At 37.3% G+C, this 24047-nt stretch overlaps 1 protein-coding gene, 1 non-coding gene and 6 pseudogenes across 3 annotated transcripts; all 8 read left to right on the top strand.

The window, feature by feature from the left end:
• Positions 1 to 2726: 2726 nt before the first annotated feature.
• LOC149534140 (small ribosomal subunit protein uS2m-like) lies at positions 2727 to 12730 on the top strand. Of its 2 annotated transcripts, none has more exons than XM_089803443.1 (2): positions 2727 to 3421; positions 12327 to 12730. In XM_089803443.1, the coding sequence occupies exons 1-2, from the start codon at positions 2835 to 2837 to the stop codon at positions 12367 to 12369; spliced, it is 630 nt and encodes a 209-aa protein (XP_089659569.1). In that variant the 5' UTR covers positions 2727 to 2834; the 3' UTR covers positions 12370 to 12730. The 2 variants fall into 2 exon arrangements, with proteins under 2 accessions (XP_089659569.1, XP_089659570.1); XM_089803444.1 differs by lacking the exon at positions 12327 to 12730 and adding an exon at positions 7767 to 8278.
• LOC149534141 (small nucleolar RNA snoR31/Z110/Z27) lies at positions 5485 to 5576 on the top strand (annotated as a pseudogene).
• LOC149534142 (small nucleolar RNA snoR31/Z110/Z27) lies at positions 6147 to 6239 on the top strand. The gene has a single exon (XR_016358235.1). It is a non-coding gene; the product is annotated as a small nucleolar RNA snoR31/Z110/Z27 (small nucleolar RNA).
• Positions 6494 to 6585, top strand: LOC149534143 (small nucleolar RNA snoR31/Z110/Z27; annotated as a pseudogene).
• Positions 6691 to 6782, top strand: LOC149534144 (small nucleolar RNA snoR31/Z110/Z27; annotated as a pseudogene).
• On the top strand, positions 6888 to 6979 carry LOC149534145 (small nucleolar RNA snoR31/Z110/Z27; annotated as a pseudogene).
• LOC149534146 (small nucleolar RNA snoR31/Z110/Z27) lies at positions 7112 to 7202 on the top strand (annotated as a pseudogene).
• Positions 7292 to 7382, top strand: LOC149534147 (small nucleolar RNA snoR31/Z110/Z27; annotated as a pseudogene).
• Positions 12731 to 24047: the final 11317 nt, after the last annotated feature.

Raw genomic sequence — 24047 nt, forward strand, 5'->3', positions numbered from 1 at the left:
CATATGCAGACAACTTTGTAAACCATAAAACTATTTTCTAAAAAGAAGCTAAAAATATTGTTATTGATGTTGGCTGGGGATGTATGCTTTGAAGTCTGCAGATGCTACTACCTTACCTATGTTTCAGTTATGTATGAAATAAAGTTTATACTTTTTGAAATTACATGACTCAAAAATTCAAAACTTTTTTGACAATCAATTCACTAATACAATGAACTTAAGAAGCTTCTATGTTAAAAAATATTTACTATTAATCAATACAATGAACATTGTTACAACAAGCATTGGGGTTTTTATATATAAATCTTGTATAATCATTTCATCTATTTGTTCTTGTATATTGATAAGGATGTCATCTTTTCTTTTGACAAATGCATCGGTGGAGGTCTGACTGATTCTTGGGCTTTCTTGCAGAGAGCTGTTAAGTAGGAAATGAAAAATGAAATAAAATGGCTATAGATAAAAGAGGTAACTGCATATTTTTGTGTTACATAGTTTTAGGGTACAACCAATCTCAAAATTTTCCTATTATGCCACTATCAAGAGGTTTAGGTTTATATTTTTTGAAAGAGGAATTTTTGAAGGAAGTTCCAAGATAGTCATCTTTGATTAAAAAGATTCATCTTAATCTTGAAGGTTTAAAGGAAAGTATTGAATATACTCTATATCGCTCGGTAGGTCTGTGAAATAAATTAAAAATATAAATAGATTGGTTGCTGTGTTAGATATGAAAAACTTCAATTATTCTTAACCTACACTAGTAATAATGAAATGATTTGTGGGTTGGCATTCTTCAGCTATGATCATATATTTATCACTTTTTGGGTTTGATGGTTAAAATCAGTAACATTTGACAGTTATAATATGGTGGTTGAAGAACAATTGCATTATCGATAGCCTTCTTCATTTAGTGTTAACTTTTGTAAGGCCAAGGTTTTATAATAGTTACTCTCACTAGTTCAACAACTTTTGATGATTAGTTACTGATTAATCATAAGATTTGTAAGAAGATGAATTTTTCATAGAGCTTTAAAATAGTGAATGTAATATTTTTAAAGTATCCCTATATAAGGGAATTTGTTTGTGTACAAAGTATGTGAAAAAAGGCAGTACGGGTATATTCAAAATTCACAAATTCAAGAGTATATAGATTTTTAGCATATATAGGTGTGTGCCATAAACAACATATAGTTATATGTGTTGTCAATCTTAAAGACAATGTAAGGTAGAAAACAGTTTGATATCCTAGCAGTTGTAGCTCCTATTGATTTGTTACTCAATAAAGATACAGGTTCAAATGGAGTGGTTGTTCGACCTTTGATGAAAGCACAAGAATTTTGGACGATTTTCCACTTGACACAAAATTCATGTCTTCTTTTTTGTGAATTGTTTTATTAAAATGACATCTATGATTATTGTTATTTTTTCATAAAAGTAGCTCATTAATGTGTCACATATCAAATATTTGAGTATTGTTAATGTCTTATTTGCAAGAATAAAAAAACTGTATTTTGATTGACCCCCCTCAGAATAGTTAAAATGTGGCCGAACTCGTAGAATGTTAGCACTGGAAGCAAAAGATGTAGACATAGGGAAATCATATTTTCCTCTTCCAGAGTTACCAAGAGGCTGAAGCATTTGAGCTAGTCATAAATTATTGCTACATAATGGACCCTAGGATCTCAACGTACAATGTAGCAGGCATAAAGATGCGCTAACCTATCCAAACTGAGTCGACTTAATTTGGCCAACAACAACTTGAATGGAACTTTCTCATTCTCTATCTTAAATGATTGCTCCAAGCTTTAAGTTTTGGATCTCTCCACCAATTTGTTGACCGTCACCCAAAGAAACATAAAAATACGGCTACACTCACTCAATCCTACATGGAAAACATCTCTCTCCAACCCAACAAACACCATCACCATTTTGTGCAACTACAACACCCTCCTCCCAATTGCTAATGACCTCCACATAATCAACAAATGCATTGAAAACATCATCTTTCTGGCCTACAATGAGCTCATGAATAGTGGGGACTTAGAGTAGTAGCATAAATGGTTCCCCTGGTCTATAATGAGCTCATGAACAGTGGGGCCATTATAACTAAAAATGTTGGATTGCTAAAGGAAGAAAGTAATTTTAGAGATACTTTTTTTTGTGTAGTCTAAATTATTGTGTAATTGTTATCTTAATGATGGTTTCTAATGGATTCTCTGCAAAATTTATGTCTAATATATTTTCATTTATTGTTTATGTAACTAGCACTTGCTTCTTTTAAGGGTACAAGGGTTAGGTTGATACTTTTATATATATATCAAATGATGTCATTCTATTGTTGACATGAATTTTTTTCTCCTTATATTTTGTGTGCATAGTAAAATATTGGTGAGATATTTTTATCATTATTTTTTTCTTTCTTGGTACCTATGTGCTTGCTACTAACTTCAAATCAATGACTTACTATTTCATTATCAAACCAAGAGGGAGGGACTCTAGCTCCAATGAGCCCTTGTTTTCTTCAATTTTCTACCTACAAAATTACACAAACCCCAGAAATTAGCAACAAACCAATCAAAAATTTAGAATTAACATACTATAGTTGATTTTTTAAATCTAACTTTAGAAAACTGGAATGTAGCATAAATTTTTTAACACGAACTAATGCTCATCGGGCTAACGAGAACCAACTTCTAATAAAAAACCTAGTATGTAATGAACAAAACACGCTGCTTCGATTGAAACCCTAACCTAATTCCTGATGCACTAGTCGTAATGGTTGCAGAGTGGCTTCATATGAAGTGTCCGTTGAAGGCAACGGAAAGGAAAGGAAGATGACATTCACCAGCCTGGTTCTTCAAAAACTATTGGCGACAAACGCACATCTGGGCCGTCGCATAGCATCCCGTCATTCTGAAGTGTATGTCTATGGCTTCCGCAACGAAGTCGCCATTCTCGACTCAGACAAAACCCTTGTCTGCCTGCGTAATGCGCTTCATTTTCTGGGATCCCTCTTTCGCCAAAATGGCCGCGTCTTAATTGTCAACTCAAATTCACTATTAGATGAGATTACGGAACACACTGCCGCGAAACTCGGCAAAAACTGTCTGAACGACGCGCAATTGATGAATTTACTGTCCTCTTCTACGAAAAGAAGGATTCGCTTGTCGAGTACGAGGAAAGCAGGCGGTAGATCCATCATAGGAGGGGTGCCCGCGTTGAGGCCGGATTGCGTGGTGGCGATGAATGCAGAGAGGGAATCATCTGCTATTATTGAAGCTGCGAGGAACAAGATACCCGTGGTGTCTCTAGTCGAGTCTGATATATCGTTGGGATTGTATAAAAGAGTTACTTATCCCGTTCCCGCCAACGATTCTGTACAGTTCGTCTACTTGTTCTGCAATTTGATCGCCAAAACATGGTATGAACTCTCTTTTCTCATCTTGTTTTGGAGTCAAGTTGGAAAACATTTTTTGCCACATTTTCCGGATCTACTTTCTATGTATATGTGGCATCATCTATTACCGTGAATGGGAGGAGTAATTTGAACCCAACATTTTCTGTTTCGTATATTCATAAAAAATAACCTCTTTTCTTCAGAATCTATTTTTGAATTTAGTTGATACTTAACTTATTTCCTTATTTATTGTATTTTTTATTGCACTTCACACCGCGTTCTCTTTTGCCCACCATGTCGGCTCGATGTCGTAATTTTTTCAAACATCTGAGTTAAATCTGGGTCGTATTGGATACATTCTGATACTTTTATTACTTGAACTTGTTCCGTTTTAAATCCATTTCATCATCAACAGTTGTTCTAGATGGCTTGCCTAAATATCCGTAATTCAGAACTAACTGTAACCCTTGTTTTCTGACTTTGTTAGAATAAAACACAGCCTGAATTACATGCTCAATAGAATGCTGTTATGTCTATATCTTCCGAAGTACAGGTTACCAAAACCTATTAATCTCTTTTCTATTGAATAAAAAGGTAATATGAAAAACGGTAGACTACTGTTACGTTACATACGTTTCTGAGGTTTAATATATCAGTGTAGGCAATCCTTTAAAAATTATAGGGTTCTTTGAAATTATTCAGAGAGCTGATAAATCCAATGTTAAGTAATAGGTTATATATACAAAATGTTGTTTGTTTGCTTTTCTTGAAATAAATTATGTAACCCCAAAATGCACATTCTTTTTCATTAAAATGCATGTGGCCATTAGCCTCTTATTTCTGGCCTTAATTTTTAATATTTGCCTTTGTCGCTTTTCATTATTTGTTTGATTGATGTCTGTTTAACTAATGAAATTTATATATGTTAAACATGCCGATTGTTTCCTTTTCTAGCAGTCAGCCCTCATCTGGCTTTTTTTCTTGGGTTAAAAAATTTGATTGTGTAAATTGTTGTTCACTGATAATCTTCAAGCTGTATTAGATTCCATAATTCCAGGTTATGTCCATTGTATGTGATGTGTATCTTCCTCATACGATGCATGCTAGCCCATTCTAAATTTGTTCTAGTATGCAATTTTGTATTTTGCCTGTTAATGCTTGTTTCTATGCCTTTGCGTTTTGTTAATAATTTGATAATTGTAACTTTCAACATGTGCTCAAGTGATGCTATTTAAATTAGCTCATATTTTTTCTGAAATGTGTTTAGTACCTGCTTGAATTGCTGGAAATTTTTGTACTCTTAGTCTGTAGTTCAATTTGTGTGTAGTAGGTCAATTTCTGTGTAATAAGGTGTATGAAGTTCCACAACTCAAGATGCCTAATTCAATCGGTGAATGTAACCTATAATTATTTAACATGCATCTTATGTTAGAGTATAATATATTAATCTCACTGGGGTCTATGTGCCTAAAGTGGATGCTAAGGCAAATGGATTATGATGAATGAAGTTCTTTATCCAACACGTGGACTGAATTTTATATGATGGACCAAAGAAATTCCATATCTGAATCCTCAGGCATGCCAATAAATTTGGGGTCAATACATGACGAATCAACACTAGTTTTCAACCCTATCAGTACAATTTATTCATCTTTATTAGTATGATTGTTGCTAGTTTATGATGCACTATTGTCAATGATGGATATGCCTGTTAGACTGAAAGTACACTGTTGTATATATACGCCTTATTATGTATATACTATCATTAGGGCATGTAGGTTCTGATGTTTGATGTTTTTTACTCAACTCTGGGGCTAAGTTGTGGTTGATGGATTTAGATTCTGTCTGATCTATGTGTCTGCAAATGGTAGAATGGTATTTTAGTTGGTTCATTGATAGAGGAGACAAAACATTATCTTAGGACAGTTATTTACACAGCCCCAAAGTCATGGATGTGAGATTCTTGAATCTGATGATGAATGTTATTTAGCTAAGTTGAGTCATACCTTTTTTGGTTATTATCTAATTTTATGTCTGAATTCAGTCTTCACACTTCCTAGTTATTAGGATGTATAAGTTATGTATGGTTCATCAAATGAGGAAACGTAACATTATCTTAGGACACCTTCTTACACAGCCTCAGAGCTGTGGATGAGAGATACTTGAATCTGATGATGAATGTTTGATTTCTGATGAATATTTCTTTCATAGTTTCAAGACAAGTTATAACTTAATGTTGGAATGTTCAGATATGCAAGTATTTGTAGGGTGTGCTTATGTTTCATTCATCAGATGAGGAAACAAAATATTATCTTAGGACACCTTCTTACACAGCCTCAAAGCTGTGGATGAGAGATACTTGGATTTGATGATTAATGTTTGTTTTCTGATGAATATTTCTTTCGAAGTTTCAAGTTATAATTATGTTGGAATATACAGATATGCAAGTGTTTGTAGAGTTTGCTTATGTTTCGTTCATCAGATGAGGAATAAAAACCTTACTTATGTTTCATTCATCAGATGAGGAAACGCAAACATTATCTTAGGACCACCTTCTTACACAGTCTCAAAGCTGTGGATGAGAGATACTTGAATCTGATGATGAATGTTTGTTTTCTGATGAATATTTCTTTCAAAGTTTCAAGACAAGTTATAACTTTATGTTGGAATGTACAGATATGCAAGTATTTGTAGGGTGTGCTTATGTTTCATTCATCAGATGAGGAATAAAAACCTTACTTATGTTTCATTCATCAGATGAGGAAACAAAAACATTATCTTAGGACACCTTCTCACACAGTCTCAAAGCTGTGGATAAGAGATACTTGAATCTGATGATGAATGTTTTCCTATGATGAATTTCTTTTCAGGTCAGAATCTTGACATTCATGTAGGATTTCACAATGGTTCTTGTATGATGCTTACAGATGGTTCATCAAATGAGGAAATTAACACTATCTTAGGACACCTTCTTACTCAGCCCTTAAGCTGTGGATGAGAGATATTTAAATGAGATATTTTTGGTTATGATCTAATTTTACGTCTGAGTTCAGCAGTCACACTTCGTAGCTATTAGGATGTATAAGTTATGTATGGTTCATCAAATGAGGAAATGTAACATTATCTTAGGACACCTTCTTACACAGCCTCAAAGCTGTGGATGAGAGATACTTGAATCTGATGATGAACGTTTGTTTTCTGATGAATATTTCTTTCAAATTTTCAAGACAAGTTATAACTTTATGTTGGAATGTACAGATATGCAAGTATTTGTAGTGTGTGCTTATGTTTCATTCATCAGATGAGGAAACAAAATATTATCTTAGGACACCTTCTTACACAGCCTCAAAGCTGTGAATGAGAGATACTTAAATCTGATGATGAATGTTTGTTTTCTGATGAATATTTCTTTCAAATTTTCAAGACAAGTTATAACTTTATGTTGGAATGTACAGATATGCAAGTATTTGCAGGGTGTGCTTATGTTTCATTTATCAGATGAGGAAACAAAATATTATCTTAGGACACCTTCTTACACAGCCTCAAAGCTGTGGATGAGAGATACTTGAATCTGGTGATGAATGTTTGTTTTCTGATGAATATTTCTTTCAAAGTTTCATGTTATAATTATGCTGGAATATACAGATATGCAAGTGTTTGTAGAGTTTGCTTATGTTTCATTCATCAGACGAGGAATAAAAACCATACGTTACATTCATCAGTTGAGGAAAAAAAACATTATCTTAGGACACCTTCTTACACAGCCTAAAGCTGTGGATGAGAGATACTTGACTCTGATGATGAATGTTTTCCTATGATGAATTTCTTTTCAGGTCAGAATCTTGACATTCATATAGGATTTCACAATGATTCTTCTATGATGCTTACAGATGGTTCATCAAATGAGGAAATTGACACTATCTTAGGACACCTTCTTACACAGCCCTTGAGCTGTGGATGAGAGAGATTTAAATCTGATGATGAACAATCTATGCTTTATGTAAATTTTTTCTTTTCAGATATAGATATTAACAATAGCACCAAGATTGCATATTTCATTTATTTATTCTTCAAGTTCCTGTCTCTTTGTTTGAACCATAGTTGGCATATTTTAGTAGTTAGAATCATAGATGGACCATTCGCAGAGTACTCTCTGAGTTGCAAAAACTGACCCAATTTTCTGGCCTGGTGAGTTTTTATGACTTCTACTGTTGCCAAAAAATTGCAGAAATTTTGGCAAGAACTTGTTGAGTACTTGCTGAGTTTTTATTAAAAAATTGGTCATAGTTTTATAACAACAGTTTAAGGCAAAAAATGACCCAAATCAGTTTCATTTCTCATTTCTGTACTTATATTTTGCTGAGAGTAGAGAAGTCTTCCAAACACTTGAAAACTGATTTCGATTGATTTGAGGTAAACTTGAGCCAGGTTTGAGGCACATTTGCAGTGGGTTTGAAGCAGAGTTTTTGAATAGGATGACATCAGTGATTTGAAGAGGCAGGCTATGGAGGAGGGCATGGATTTGGTTTCACGCTGGATGACATTCAGTTGAATGAGTAGTCACTGCTAACGCTAGGAGAAGCTAGAGGGAGAGCTATATCTAGGATTGAAGACAAGCCACAAACTGAGTTAGATAAACCGAGCAAGAAGGCAGTCATGGCTAGTGCTTCTAAGATTAGACCTTCTAGTTCTACCTCTCCCTTAGTTTGTATTAGAACTGAGAAGAGGAAGAGATGTAATTGCAACAATGTAGTTACTTTTAGTTTTATATAAATTATTTACTAATTTGCTTCCAGCCATGACTCTTCCTCAAGAGAATGCAATTTTGTACCTACTTTGTGTTTAAATATATCTAGACTAAGCTTGTTGGTTTTGTGTTCTCATTTATTGGCTCATTGGATGTATCTTCTCATTTTGTTAAAAAAATGCATTTGTAATTAAATTTATGCAACTTTTTAAGTTGCCAAGTTTTTGCTGAAAACTGGCCAAGTTTTCCCCGAATTCATTTTTGAGACCTTGGCCAGTTTTTGGCTTTGACAAGTTTTTGAACCATGGCTAGAATGTTTCAAAATTGACTTTTCTTTGAAGCGGAAGTCTGATTATTGGAGCCTCAAATGATATTGGAGCCTCAAATGATCCTGTGTAGAGGTGCTTTAGATATAACTTAAAATGTGTGTGTATTGGTGTTGCTATTTGTTTTATTTTATGTGATAAATTTAATTCCATTAGGGTATTCATTTTAACAATTTTAATTGTGTTTGGTCATTGACTCATTTGTCTTCGTGGTAGTATTATCCATGGTAATTTGGTATTTGCAAAGTGTTTTATCAGAGGATAAATGATGTTATTTGAAAAAACTTATTGTAGGCTAATGCAAGCTGCAAATGAATTCAGTAATCACTGCTTCTGATATATGCTCGTGTGTCTATGAAGTCCTAAGTATTTGAATCTTTTGGTTTGTAAATTTGCTGTCAAGTTGAGGATTCTGCTGCTGTATATGCTTTCAGTTAGTGTAATCAAGTTTTTATTGGCCATTGGTCTTCCAGGTAGTACAAGAAAGGTATTCAGTCATGGTAGTTTATTGGGGTGGAATAACTAATTTTGGATCATTTTCCAATCAAATTAGCCCAGTCAACTATGGCTAGAATGTTTCAAAATCGACTTTTCTTTGAAGTGGAAGTCTGATTATTGGAGCCTCAAATGATCTTGTGTAGAGGTGCTCTAGATATAACTTATAATGTGTGTATTAGTTGCTATTTGTTTCGTGTGTATTAGTTGCTATTTGTTTTATTTTATGCGATAAATCTAATTCCATTAGGGTATTCATTTTAACAATTTTAATTGTGTTTGGTCATTGACTCATTTGTCTTCGTGGTAGTATTATCCATGGTAATTTGGTATTGGCAAATTGTTTTATCGGAGGATAAATGATGCTATTTGAAAAGACTTAGTGTAGGCTAATGCAAGCTGCAAATGAATTCAGTAATCACTGCTTCTGATATATGCTTGTGTGTCTATGAAGTCCTAAGTATTTGAATCTTTTGGTTTGTAAATTTGCTGTCGAGGATTCTGCTGCTGTATATGCTTTCAGTTAGTGTAATCAAGTTTTTATTGGCCATTGGTCTTCCTGTTAGTACAAGAATGGCATTCAGTCATGGTAATTTATTGGGGTGGAATAACTAATTTTGGATCATTTTCTAATCAAATTAACCCAGTAAGTCCGAGCTGTAATTAATATTTTGCATTACCATTGTCCACAAACACTGTCTGATGATGCTCAAATTTGCGCTGTAAAGAGTTAGTCAATACAATTAGAAATATGTGGAAAATCTACTTATAAAATGAATTGGCAAAATCTGGAAATGAGTAAGTTGAACCTATTTGGTATGTGTTGCTCTAACACTATATCATAGGACACCTTAGACAGCCCTAAAGCTGTGGATAAGAGTGAAAGATTTTTAAATCTGACGATGAACAATCTTTTCTTTATCTTAATTTTTCTGTTTCAGATACAGGATGTAAGCAATGTTTAGTTTTTCTGAAAGAGAATAGCAATGGCACAAATATGAAATATCAGATATTTATGGCACAAGTTTTTAGTAACCATTTGGCCTTCCAATTTGTGCAAGAAACACGTTTGGTCCTGGTTATTCTTGGGCTGCAATAAATGATTTTGGCTACCATTTTCCAATCAAATTATCCTATTCAGTCCAAAATTTAATCGATATTTTGTATTACCACTGTCCACAAATTTTGTCTGAACGAATGCTGTCTGATGATGCTCAACAGTGCCCTGTAAATAATTAGGTAATACAATGTGAAACATGTGGGCAAATGTTACTTCCAAAATGGACTGGTAAATCTGGAAATGAGTAAATTGAACTTATTTAGTATTTATTGCTGTTCATCAAATGAGGAAATGTAACACAATCTTAGATCACCTTCTTACACAGCTCAATAGCTGTGGATGAGAGAGATTTAAATCTGGTGACGAACAATCTTTTCTTTATGTTGTGACTTTTTCTGTTCAGGTGGTCTAGATGTAAACAATAGCATCAAGATTACATATTTCATTTTCTTATTCTTAAAGCTCTCTGTAACCACCGCCTCTTTACTTGAACCGAAATCAGCATGCATGCTTCAGCAGTTAGTGTTTCAAAATTGAATTTTCTTTGAAGTGGAAGTTTATTTGTTTGAGCCTCAAACTATCTTATGCAGAGGTATTGTAGATATAGTTCAAATTGTGTATATATTGGTGATGCTATATGTTTTATTTATGGTATAATTCTAAATCCATTGGGGTAATTGATTTTAACAATTTTAAATGGTGTATTTGGTCTTTAGGGGTAATGTTGTCTATATGGCAATTCGGTACCTTTTGTGTTTTTATGGAGAGGGTAAATGATGACATTTGAAAGAGTAGTGTTGGCTATAATATAAATTGCAACTGAATGTCAGAGTTTCTGATATATTCTCTTGGTCTATAAAGTCCTTAGTATTTGAAATTTGGTTTGTTGTTACATTTAAAGTTTTGCTGCTAATATGCTTTTCAGAGTGTGATAAGTTTTTTTGTGACATTTGGCATTTTTCCTTCCAATTATTACATGGAAGGCATTTGGTCATGGTAATTCTTGGCCACCGTTTATTCATCAAATTAGCCCACTCAGTACAAAATGTAAATGATAATTTGCACTATGATCATCCACAAATACTGTCTGAAGATGTTTTGAAGTGTCCCACAGAGAATTAGTTCATACAATGTGAAACATGTTGGCAATTGATGCTAGCAAAATGGATGTAAAATCTGGAAATGAGTAAATTAAACTTATTTGGTATTTTATTACATTCTTCTGTGATTTGGAACTCTCTGGGGAAGCTTCATTAGACACATGTAATGTAAGACAAGATATTGTGTAGTATAATCTGGTCCCTGTTTCATAGCCGTGTAAGAATGTTCTGATTGGGGAGATTACTATTTTCTTTTCAATTCTTGTGATTTGGACGGGACTGCTTTGTAATGGTGTATTATTGGATTGAAGCTTTGGATAATCTTTTTTCAATTATAGATGATTATGCTTCACACAGTTGCAATTGCGTGCTTTTTTTTTGTGGTATACTTGATGTTTTGTGCCTTTGTAACTGCTTCAAGTAAAGCTTTTTCATTTGTAATCATGCTTGTGTTTCTGATAATATTTTATTTAGGTAGGCAGTTCGGCTGAAGTGCATTTCCTCGTTTTAGGAACCTATTTGGAACTTGCTATCTTAATTCCAGTTATGCTCACCTACAGTGACCATGTGAACTGGTGATCTTTATGACTGGATACGTTTTTCATTGCCGGCAATTAAATTTTTTGTGGAATTGGCTCATCTTCTATCATGGCATTCATTTAGCTATATTCTGTTATACATATTCCAGTTATAATTGCATACTGTGACTAAAGCCTATTGCCCTTTTTGGGATTGGTTGGCAATTTTGTTGCAGATGTTTTCTTCTTAGTGATTAGTAGTTTATGCATATTAATATTTTGTATGGTATTATGGATGCTTCCTTGTAACTTGCCATATATGTTCTTGTTATGCTTCACCACCTATGACTATCTTTGGAAGTGTAAACATCTTGTAACATGCCATATATGTTCCTGTTATGCTCCACCACCTATGACTATCTTTGGAAGTGTAAACATAACAGTTAACACTAGTCAGTTTCTGTGAAAAGAGCATCTAGGAAAATTGTGCAATTAATTCATCAAGTCATTCTAGTAACACCCAAAAAAGTCGTTTTTCCTGATTTTGAAATCTAGGATGGAGGATGGATGACTCACATTTTTCACTGAGATTGCTAGGATATGGAAACATGTTTTGTGTATTTTTGACATACAAAAATATTCAATTTAATTTTGACTGAAATGCACTGTTGCTGGTTGCATAGGTATTGCTCTTCACAACATTTGGAGCCCATGATTGAAATCTGAAAATTGGTGTTTATATCATATATGTGGGACTGCAATCTCAAATGATCAGTTCAGCTCCAGTTAGCTCTCCAGCTCCAGTTGGGTATATGGAATGCAGTAAAAAATGCCCTATGCAAGTATGCTGGATATGTGGGCCTCATCAATTGTTTTAAATCATTTTGTTCCTTACCGGTTGTTTTAAATCATGTGATTCCTCACTAATTGTTTTAAATCATGTGTAATGGATTAATGCTGATATTCGGAGTTAAATATTTCTCCGAGATCTATTCTTAATAGCACATAATTTGTAGTTAACACAAGCAACTTCTGTAATTGTTGAACTTGTGTGCATAATAAATATTTGCAGAGCGTTACAAATGCATGATGGTGAGTAGAGACGCATGCACATTGCAAAATAAGAGTTAACACATGGAAATTGAATATTAATGATTCATTGGAATACGAATCCCTATCCTGTGAAATACAAAGAGTTTTGGGACAGGGTATGGACATGCATTCATGCACAATGGTAGGCACGTCCTACCTTTCTTTATGAGATGTTTGCAACGACTGAAATAGTTCATGGCTTTGGTTGGGGAATGTAGCTTTATGCCTGTCGATTGCATTTACTTTGAATACAATAGGCACCAAAAGGGCAATCTTCTATAGAGTGCCTTATCCATGTCTAATGATAAATAGGATACTGGTCTGAAACACAACTGTGCAAGTTCTGGTATGCTGAAAACTTGTAGGTTTGTTACACTCTTGGAAATTTAAGATGCCATATTACATAATATTTCTTTACCTTATTTTATATGATATAGAAAAAAAAATACAAGAACTCAAATCAAAATGAAAAAAAAAAAAATCCGGGCTTGCACAATAGTAAAAGCTAATTATGTTGTTGCCCCTCTCTACACAACTGAATGACATTTATCAGCACAGGAAAACTTGGAGGTTTGTTACACTCTTGGAAAGTCAAGATGCCATATTACATGCACTTCTTTACCTTATTTTATATGATATAAAAAAAAATAACACAAAAACTCAAATCAAAATGAAAAAAAATCAGGGCATGCACAATAGCAAAAGCCAATCATGTTGTTGCCCCTTTCTACACTACGGAATGAAATTTATCAGCACAGGAAAAAAACAAATCCAATTCCTTGTATAGGCCCCACTTTTTCAAAGATTTGGCCATTGCTGTGTATCTTCATTTTTAAGCCAAAGGCGTTTCCTCGTGTGAATGCGAGCAGCGGAAACTTGAATCTAATGGTGAGAATTTGTGCAGACAAAATGATTACCATTGAGGCAATTCGCATTGCAGAAACAAAGTACTATTGTATTGCCCAGCCTAAATTCCATTGGTGTGCGTAATCTTTCTCACTCGGGTTGGACACCAACTTGTAATATGACCTTGTCAATGTTAACAACATGGTCAGAGTTTTATACAGCTGTTGCTCAGAGTCTTTTTGATGAAGTACACTCTGATACCACTAACGAAGGGCCACACCACCCTTACCAACTCATAACCAAGAATGCAACAATATGAAGACAAAGAGAGATAAAATGCTTCCTAAGAAATTTTATTAAACTTGAAAATCCAATAGTAATTACATTAGCATTTTTGCAAGATCTCTCAAGATCCAATTCAAACCCAAACTAGTCCAGATCCACACTCTGGTGGAAATTTCCAAGATCTCAACTTGTGCTCGCAAGCCACCAAACAATCTCCTTGTTTCCAAACCGCAGTCACTAGCTCTTCTCCAACTTTATCCAAGATCCAAGCGTAAACTGCCTCACATTCGGCGCTCTGTCTACACTCACAACTTCACCATAATCTTGCTGTAAATTGCTTCACATTCGGCACTCTGTCCACAGACTCAGGAAAATTCACTCTTTACTTCCTCCTCCTCTTTCATACCTTGAAGCCTTCCAAGCTTTCCAAGCTTCACCTACCACAACTTTCACCTTTCCAAGCTTTCTTTTTAAAGCTTCTACTTCCCAAGCTACTCCTTGAGCTTCTTCTCGAGCTTTTACTCCTCGAGCTTGATTAAAAATGCACATATGCCTTGCTTAAATAGGCATTTACCACCAAATACATGACTTATCCACAACCTTTTAGAATTCCTCCACAACCTTCTACAACTTCCATAACCTTCTACAATATCCACAATTTTTTACAATATCCATAACTTTTTAGAATTTTACCCACACACCTCGATAAATGGAATGACAACCATTTATTTTTTAATTTTTTTTATTATGCCACCTATGCACCTCGAAAATAGATATCCCATTTTCCTTTCTTTTCTCCTTTTTTTCTTTTTTATTTTTTTTAATTATTTCTCCTCTAATTTTCGTTACTTTCTCTCTCCAGATTTTTTAAATTTTCTTTTTTTTCCATGCAAGATCTCCTGCATCAGACTCTCGCGATACATAGAAAAGTGTGTTCCACATTTTGACACCAAAAAGAAAGGTCTACAACCATCTTCATTTTCACCAAAAGTTTCCACCTCAACAGGGACAGCAAAACCACCATGCAAATCTTCCACATCTGCATTACTCTATCAAACACCAGAATCTCAACTATCAAATTAGCATGCTCACTCCCAAGAACAAACTGAACATAATGCTTCATCAACAAAACTTCACTCACATCAACAACTAGTGAATCCACACCAGTAGAAACAAACCCCACATCAGCAACAACAAACTCCACATAAGCACCAACATGTAGATTTCCATCAATATATGCCAAACCAGCAATTTCATTGCTCACAACAAGATGCTTTGCAATACATAACTCACCTCCAACAACAACTGGATCATCCATGACCAAGTGCTCTGCAACATACAAGTCATCACCAACATCAACTAGATCATCCACAACCAAATGCTCTGCAGTCTCCATGTTAGACTCAACCAACTGATCATGAAAACCAATCTCCATCCCAACATCAACAAGGTTAGGAATATCCTTAGCAATGACCTCTATTTGCTCTATAGGTTCTGCATCAGGCTCCACAAACTGATCAGCAAAACCATCCTTTTCCACCTTGACCTTCTTAGCTTGATCAGCCAATCTAGCATCCAACCGAGAAAACATCTTAGAAAAATTCCTCTCCACTATATCATGGATTTTCGCAATCATCTTAGGGTCCAATACTCTTGGAGCCATCTCCCAAGATCTTCGTAAACCCTCTGCAACAAATCCTTCCCACGTTCTTTGTGACAACCAAATTGTTTGCAAGTCAGATCACAACCTGCCACCTCGCACGAACAATTAGGAACCACATTACAAGTCTAGGACAACGGATTTGCAATCCACCAGCTCTTTATTATTGTAATGGGCACCCCTGGATGTCCCAAAAAACTAACCCAAATTGCTGAAAGGAATTATGTCAAACAGTTTGCATTCAACTTCTTAAAACCCCTTATAACTCCGGAAATCAAACGTTTATTTGTTTGTTGTGTTTCATGCATGGAATTGGTATCATACAACATAAACAAGAAAGGAACTACAATAATATGCAAAGTGGAAATGAACTGCTGCGAATAAAATGTTATTTTCAGAATTCATAAAACCAAATACATGGCAGATTTATCAACTCACTAATTACTTCAGCAATATTGTCATAATACTCCAGCCCATGCTTACGAACTTGCTGCTACAATACTTCGTCCTTCAATCAGTCCACTACCTTCGTAATACCATTCCCTCAAAGCGGCATAAGCGTCGGACAAGTAGTGAAGAAGATATGAGCAAAATACCAAATCTGCCTGTAGCCGGAAATGCAACTAAACTGCCTGATAATGAAGCCGATAACAAAGAATTCCAAAGGCCAAACCCCAAGGGAATGACGTCTAGAATGTTACAAGAGAGGATAAACGTCCTCAAATGCCAAGAACGGAGCTGCAACTCACACACCAATCTATTCTCATATTCAACCTGTCTAATGAAGCCACAAATGCTTCCTTTTATTCTATTCCCACGGGTCCCCTCAACTCTTATGGGCAATGTGGGATAAAAGATGTGTAATATAAAACATATATTAAAATACCCCTTATGTCTCCCTTGGGTACACATCACCATAAAATAAATATTAAAGTAACACTTTAATATTTTACAATTAAATTAGATGTTACTTTAATAAAACTTCAGGCATTAAAATGTATTAGCAATTGGACTCCGAATAATGCGAGTGATAGCTCATCGGAAAGCTCTCACCGAGGAGTATCGAATCCAATCACCAAAATTGATCTGCACTGTGTCTTGCTGACTTACTAAAAATAGTAAGTATGCCTGAAACTAAGTAAATCAACTTCGTTTTGGCCCAAACTGGAAATGACTAGGCCAAAACACTCCAAGATCCCATTAAACCCTTCGTTAGCCCTCGGGACCATGTAGAACAAGGCTAACGCGCACACACTTGGTCAACTGCTAAAATGGGGACATTACAGTCCGCCCCCCTTGAAATTGCTTGTCCTCAAGCAATCTCAGTCCAACCTGCTGAATAACCTGCTCACTCTCCCATGTAGAATCTTCCTCCGGCAGGTCTTTCCATTTGACCAAATACTCCTTCACTATCCTGTTTCTAAGCTTCCTCTCTCTGGTATCCACAATAGCCTCAGGTACTAACACAAGCTTCCCCTCTTCATCCAAAGGGGGTAAATCTGCAGAAGGCACTACACTCTGACCAATGGCTTTCTTAAGCCTAGACACATGAAACACATTGTGCACTCGATTGCCCTCTGGAAGCTCAAGCTCATAGGCGACTTTGCCCACTTTGCGAATCACCCTGTAGGGACCATAAAATCTAGGTTTCAACTTTTCAGCTCCGCTCTTCTTGAGCGATGACTGTCTATATGGTTGTAGCCTCAAGTAAACCATATCCCCTACCTCGAAGCTACGCTCTATTCGGTGCTGATCAGCATACAATTTCTGTTGATTCTGGGCCTGTTGTATATTCTCTTTGAGCACTTTCAGGATGTCCTGACTATCCTGTAATAAGTTTTTGGCTTTGGGCACTCTACTGTCCCCCAAAACTAAATCCATGAAGCTAGGTGCTTCATAACCATAGAGTGCCATGAAAGGAGTCATCTTGATGGACATATGATAAGTGGTGTTATAACTATACTCTCCCATATGCAACCATCTGATCCAAGCCTTTTGTTGTGTAGTTACATAGTTCCTCAAATATCCTTCCGCCCATTTATTCACAATCTCTGTTTGCCCATCTGTTTGCGGATGATAACTAGTGCTAGGTGTAAGATCTGTACCACACAACCTAAACAACTCTTGCCAAAAAACACTCATAAACTTACTATCCCGGTCGCTGACAATGAATTTGGGCAGCCCATGTAACCTGAATATCTCTTTAAAGAAAAGATCTGCCACCTGTGCTGCTGTGTAAGTGGACGGAATAGCAAAGAAGTGAGCAAACTTCGTCAAGCGGTCCACCACCACATAGATGCAATCCCTTCCCTGCACTCGTGGTAAACCAGTGATGAAGTCCATCGAAATACTTTCCCATTTCCTATCAGGAATGGGCAAGGGTTGTAATAAACCTGCAGGAAATGTGTGTTCTCCCTTATTCTGTTGACAAACCATACACTCCCTGACATACCTCTGAACATCATCCTTGAGCCCTTTCCATGAAAACCGCTCTCGGATCTGCCTGTAGGTCTTGAAGACCCCCGGATGTCCTGCTGTGGGTGCATCATGAAATGCCTTCAATATCGCCTCTCTCAAATGTGATGACGGAATCAAATAAACCCTATCCTGAACTCTGATCAATCCATCTATCACCTCATAGCGATCATCCTGTATGGTACCTGAAATCAATCCAGAAGCCCAAGCATCTCCGACATACTCTGCTATAATCCGATCTCTCCAATCTCCTGAAATCTCTGCCAGAGCACATAAGTGAGGTCTCCGAGATAAGGCATCAGCCACCACATTTTTCTTACCTTTGACAAACTCTATGTCAAAGTCATAAGCCTGCAATTTAGTCACCCATTTTTGTTGCCGGTCATTAAGATCACGCTGGCTCATGAAGTATTTAATACTGTTGTGATCAGTCTTGATCACAAAACGTCCACCTACCAAATATGATCGAAATTTGGCCAATGCATGCATTATGGCCAACATCTCCCGATCATAGACAGAATAACTTTTCTCAACTCCTCGGAGCTTCCTACTCTCGAATGCAATGGGATGCTTCTCCTGCATCAATACTGCTCCAATCCCATCACCTGATGCATCACAATGAAGCTCAAAAGGCTTTGTGAAATCCGGTAGAGCTAGAACTGGACATGAAGACATTACCTGCTTGAAATGCTCAAAACACCTCTGTGCTGCCCCTGTCCACACGAAGGCTCCTTTCCTGGTAAGATCTGTCAAGGGTGTAGCAATCTGTGAGAATCCCTTAACAAACCTTCTATAAAAACCACATAAACCAAAGAATCCCTTAAGCTGTGTAAAGTTTGTGGGAGTAGGCCACTCTACAATAGCTCTAATCTTTTCGAGATCAACCCGAACGCCATCTGCACTAATGATATGCCCCAGGTAAAGGAGCTCAGTCATGCCAAACTCACATTTAGATTCCTTGGCATACAATGACTCTCTCTCCAGAATAGATAACACCTCCTCCAGATGATGTAAGTGCTCCTCCCAGGTCTTACTGAAGACCAAGATGTCATCAAAGAAGATCAAGACAAATCTCCTCAGCTGCTTCCTGAATACCTGGTTCATACAACTTTGAAATGTAGCAGGTGCATTGGTTAGACCAAATGGCATAACCATGAACTCAAAGTGGCCATAGTGACATCGGAAGGCTGTTTTCTCAATGTCCTTTTCTCTCATCCTGATCTGATGGTATCCGGATCGCAAATCAATTTTGGTGAAGAAGCATGCCCCATGCGACTCATCAATCAGCTCATCAATCCTAGGAATGGGATACCTGTTTTTAATTGTTTTCTTATTCAATGCCCTGTAATCGATGCACATGCGCATTGTCCCATCCTTCTTCTTTACCAATACTACTGTTGAAGCAAAAGGGCTCTTACTGGGCCTGATATGCCCCATCTCCAACAAATCCTTAATCGCCTTCTCTATCTCATCCTTGTGTTTCTTAGGATGACGATAGGGAGTAATCATAACTGGTTTGGCTCCCTCCTCGAGCTCAATAACATGTTCCATCCCTCTGTCAGGAGGAACCCCATGAGGAATATCGCTAAATACTTTAGCGTGTCTATCAAGTATCTTCTGGACATCTAGTGGATGACTCTTTTCTTGTGGCTCTGGTGAAGTTGGCATAATGTGGCACTCTGCCGCCCACTCTATGTCATCATGACGAAAAAGTCTCTGCATTCTCCTCAAGGACACTATTCTGCAACCTCCATCTGAAAGCCCTCTAAGTACCACAGTTCTCCCCTCATGCTGGAATCTCATCTCCAATTTCGCTAGATTGAGTGTGAACTCAACTAGTGAAGCCATCCATGTCATGCCGAGGATGACATCATAATCTCCCATGTCCACAACATAGAACTCATCTTCCAACTCGTAGCCATCTCCAAACCTGATGCGAAGATTAGATATCTTCCGAGTGCATAATAACTTATCACTGTTAGCCACCATGACTCTAAACCCATCATGCTCCTCTGTCTGTAACCCTCTCCTGGCTACCAACTGTGCATCTATGAAGTTATGTGTAGCCCCAGTGTCAATAAGAGATATCACTTTCTGACCCTGGATAGTACCCCTGACCTTAAATGTGATTGCCTTTTGGGCCCCTGTCAAGCGTGCCAACGATCTATCATCCTTAGGAATGTTGCTCTCCTCTATAGTGTTACCCTCATCTGAATCGGAGTGCTGATCCTCCCCTTCTGACTCTGACTCTTCTGCTGAAAAATACTCCATTTGATTTGCCTTAGCCTTGAGAGAACATTTATGAGATAAGTCCCAAGGCTCTCTACAATGGAAGCACAGCTTCTTCTTTCGAAGTTCATTCAAGGTTTCATTGTCCAGTCCTTTTGATCCTTCTTTGGGTTTGCTATACTCTTTCTGAAATGATTTTTTGTCTTTGTCCTTGCGGTAGGAAGAATCTGTTGAATGGTTTTTTCCTTTGTATACCGAAGGGGCTAAATCTCGTGCCTTTTTAGTTGCTTCAGCTAACGTGAGTGGATCATGTCCCTTCACCCAACCTCGTAATGGATCAGCAAGACCATCACAAAATAACACCACCAATCTCCTAGGAGAGATATCAGTAACAAGTACAGACAAGCGCTGAAACTCGGCAATGTAAGCATCCACAGAACCTGACTGTTTTAACTGTGCTAGCTCCTTGAAATGTAACTCGGGATCCTTAGTGTCAAATCTCCCAATCAATGTTTCGGTGAATTCCTCATAGGATGTAATCTGATTATGCCCCAAAGTCACCATGCCATGATGCCACCATTCATGTGCAACGCCATCCAAGTGCATAGCCGCATACTTGATAGCCTCCTCCTCAGGCATAGGATTAAGCTGCAAGTATGTATCTACCTTCTGCACCCAAGCTCGTGCAGTCATCTTCCCTGAAGCATCATAATAAGGTAAAGAAAGTTTTCCAACTTTCTTCCTCAGCTCAAAGTTTTGATTCCTCCCTCCTGCTTTAGGCATGTGTCTCATCCTCAAGTCCATATAATCTCTAAGAGAAATATCCGCCTGAAACTCTGGTCCACTAGCCTCCCAGTCCCTCCTGAACTGATCCTGTAACTCGGTAATCTGCGGTTCGTTTACTGGATGAACCGGATCTCTGGGTGGAAAAGTGGGTAGAAGAGGTCTCGAGCTCACAGTCCGTGCTGGGCGTGCAACGTGTCTAAAGTTATCAGCCTCATTCCCATTGTTGCCGTGTCCATTATTACCATTAATGTTATTCTGAGGACCATTGTTGTTGCCTTGGCCTTCATGGTTATTGTTTCTCCCGTTGTTATTGTTTCCCTCGTTGTTATTGTTTCTGTTGTTGGCATCACCTGGATTAATATTGACACCCATCTGTCTAGCCATGAGCTGCAACATCATGTCCATTCGCCTATTCTGCTCCTGCTGCATACGCTGCCCCTGCTCTAATGTATCCAGTAACTGTCGGAACAGTACCTCCCCCTGATCTGGACCAGCATTTCTGCCTCTGCCTAATCTTGTATTCCTGTCATCTCGATCACCCATATTATTGTCCTGATCACAGAATATCTCCTCTGTGTCTGTATGGTTGGATTCAATGTCCCCCTGCACGGATGTACTAGACTGTTTGCTTTGCAAGTCTGAAATCCTATTTTGTCTTGCTCTGGTATCGCGGAAATTATAAGACCCCTGTCGCATGCTCAAACATAAATGCTTAGCCTGTGTTTTTTTTACTTACTTTTCCCTCTATCCGGCTGTTCCAAATTCCCTATAAGACCTCCACAGGATGGCAGGACTTATAGCTCTGATACCACTGTAATGGGCACCCCTGGATGTCCCAAAAAACTAACCCAAATTGCTGAAAGGAATTATGTCAAACAGTTTGCATTCAACTTCTTAAAACCCCTTATAACTCCGGAAATCAAACGTTTATTTGTTTGTTGTGTTTCATGCATGGAATTGGTATCATACAACATAAACAAGAAAGGAACTACAATAATATGCAAAGTGGAAATGAACTGCTGCGAATAAAATGTTATTTTCAGAATTCATAAAACCAAATACATGGCAGATTTATCAACTCACTAATTACTTCAGCAATATTGTCATAATACTCCAGCCCATGCTTACGAACTTGCTGCTACAATACTTCGTCCTTCAATCAGTCCACTACCTTCGTAATACCATTCCCTCAAAGCGGCATAAGCGTCGGACAAGTAGTGAAGAAGATATGAGCAAAATACCAAATCTGCCTGTAGCCGGAAATGCAACTAAACTGCCTGATAATGAAGCCGATAACAAAGAATTCCAAAGGCCAAACCCCAAGGGAATGACGTCTAGAATGTTACAAGAGAGGATAAACGTCCTCAAATGCCAAGAACGGAGCTGCAACTCACACACCAATCTATTCTCATATTCAACCTGTCTAATGAAGCCACAAATGCTTCCTTTTATTCTATTCCCACGGGTCCCCTCAACTCTTATGGGCAATGTGGGATAAAAGATGTGTAATATAAAACATATATTAAAATACCCCTTATGTCTCCCTTGGGTACACATCACCATAAAATAAATATTAAAGTAACACTTTAATATTTTACAATTAAATTAGACGTTACTTTAATAAAACTTCAGGCATTAAAATGTATTAGCAATTGGACTCCGAATAATGCGAGTGATAGCTCATCGGAAAGCTCTCACCGAGGAGTATCGAATCCAATCACCAAAATTGATCTGCACTGTGTCCTGCTGACTTACTAAAAATAGTAAGTATGCCTGAAACTAAGTAAATCAACTTCGTTTTGGCCCAAACTGGAAATGACTAGGCCAAAACACTCCAAGATCCCATTAAACCCTTCGTTAGCCCTCGGGACCATGTAGAACAAGGCTAACGCGCACACACTTGGTCAACTGCTAAAATGGGGACATTACAATTATCATGCCTCAACAAGTTTAGTCTTCCATCTCCGCATCCATCAATCAATTTGCGTGTCCTCCCAAGGTCCTAGTGCAAACTGCTTCAGCTTCGACGATTTGTCTACATGCTTAGGAACTCCCACTCTAATAAACTTCACCCAACCAAGGTCCTGGTACAAATTGCCTCACACTTCGGCGATCAGCTTGTATACTCAGGAACTCCTGCTCTGATAAACTTCACCCAACTAAGGTCCTGGTACAAACTGCCTCACACTTCAGTGTTCTGCTTGTACACTCAGGAACTCCTGCTCTGATACCACTGATGAAGGTACGCTCTGATACCACTGATGAAGTACACTCTAATACCACTAACGATGGGCCACACCACCCTTACCAATTCATAACCAAGAATGCAACAATATGAAGACAAAGAGAGATAAAATATTTCCTAAGAAATTTTATTAAACTTGAAAATACAATAATAATTACATTAACATTTCTGCAAGATCTCTCAAAATCCAATCCAAACCCAAGCTAATCCAAATCCACACTCTGGTGGAAACCTCCAAGATCTCAACTTGTGCTCGCAAGCCACCAAGCAAGCTCCTTGTTTCCAAACCGCAGTCACTAGCTCTTCTCCAACTTTATCCAAGATCCAAGCGTAAACTGCTTCACATTCGGCGCTCTGTCTACACTCACAACTCCACCATAATCCTACTGTAAACTGACTCACATTCGGCACTTTGTCCACAGACTCAGGAAAACTCACTCTTCACTTCCTCCTTCTCTTTCACACCTTGAAGCCTTCTAAGCTTTCCAAGCTTTACCTACCACAACTTTCACTTTTTCAAGCTTTCTTTCCAAAGCTTCTACTTTCCAAGCTTCTCCTTCTCGAGCTTTTACTCCTTGAGCTTGATTAGAAATGCTCATATACCTTGCTTAAATAGGCACTTACCACCCAATACATGACTTATCCACAACCTTCTAGAATTCCTCCACAACTTTCTACAACTTCCATAATCTTCTACAATATCCACAACTTTTTACGATATCCATAACTTTCTAGAATTCTACCCACACACCTCGATAAATGGAATGACAACCATTTATTTTTTTA

The sequence above is a fragment of the Cupressus sempervirens genome, chromosome 10 (genome assembly GCF_028749045.1).
Source record: "Cupressus sempervirens isolate cs-2001-9-10 chromosome 10, ASM2874904v1, whole genome shotgun sequence".
NCBI classification, from domain to species: Eukaryota; Viridiplantae; Streptophyta; class Pinopsida; order Cupressales; family Cupressaceae; genus Cupressus; species Cupressus sempervirens.

Bases quoted from the DNA above. Each gene is read 5' to 3' on its own strand.
- LOC149534140 (XM_089803443.1), top strand. From the start codon at position 2,835: ATGACATTCACCAGCCTGGTTCTTCAAAAACTATTGGCGACAAACGCA. The intron at 3,422-12,326 runs GTATGAACTCTC...CTGGTTGCATAG, and splicing joins AATTTGATCGCCAAAACATG to GTATTGCTCTTCACAACATT.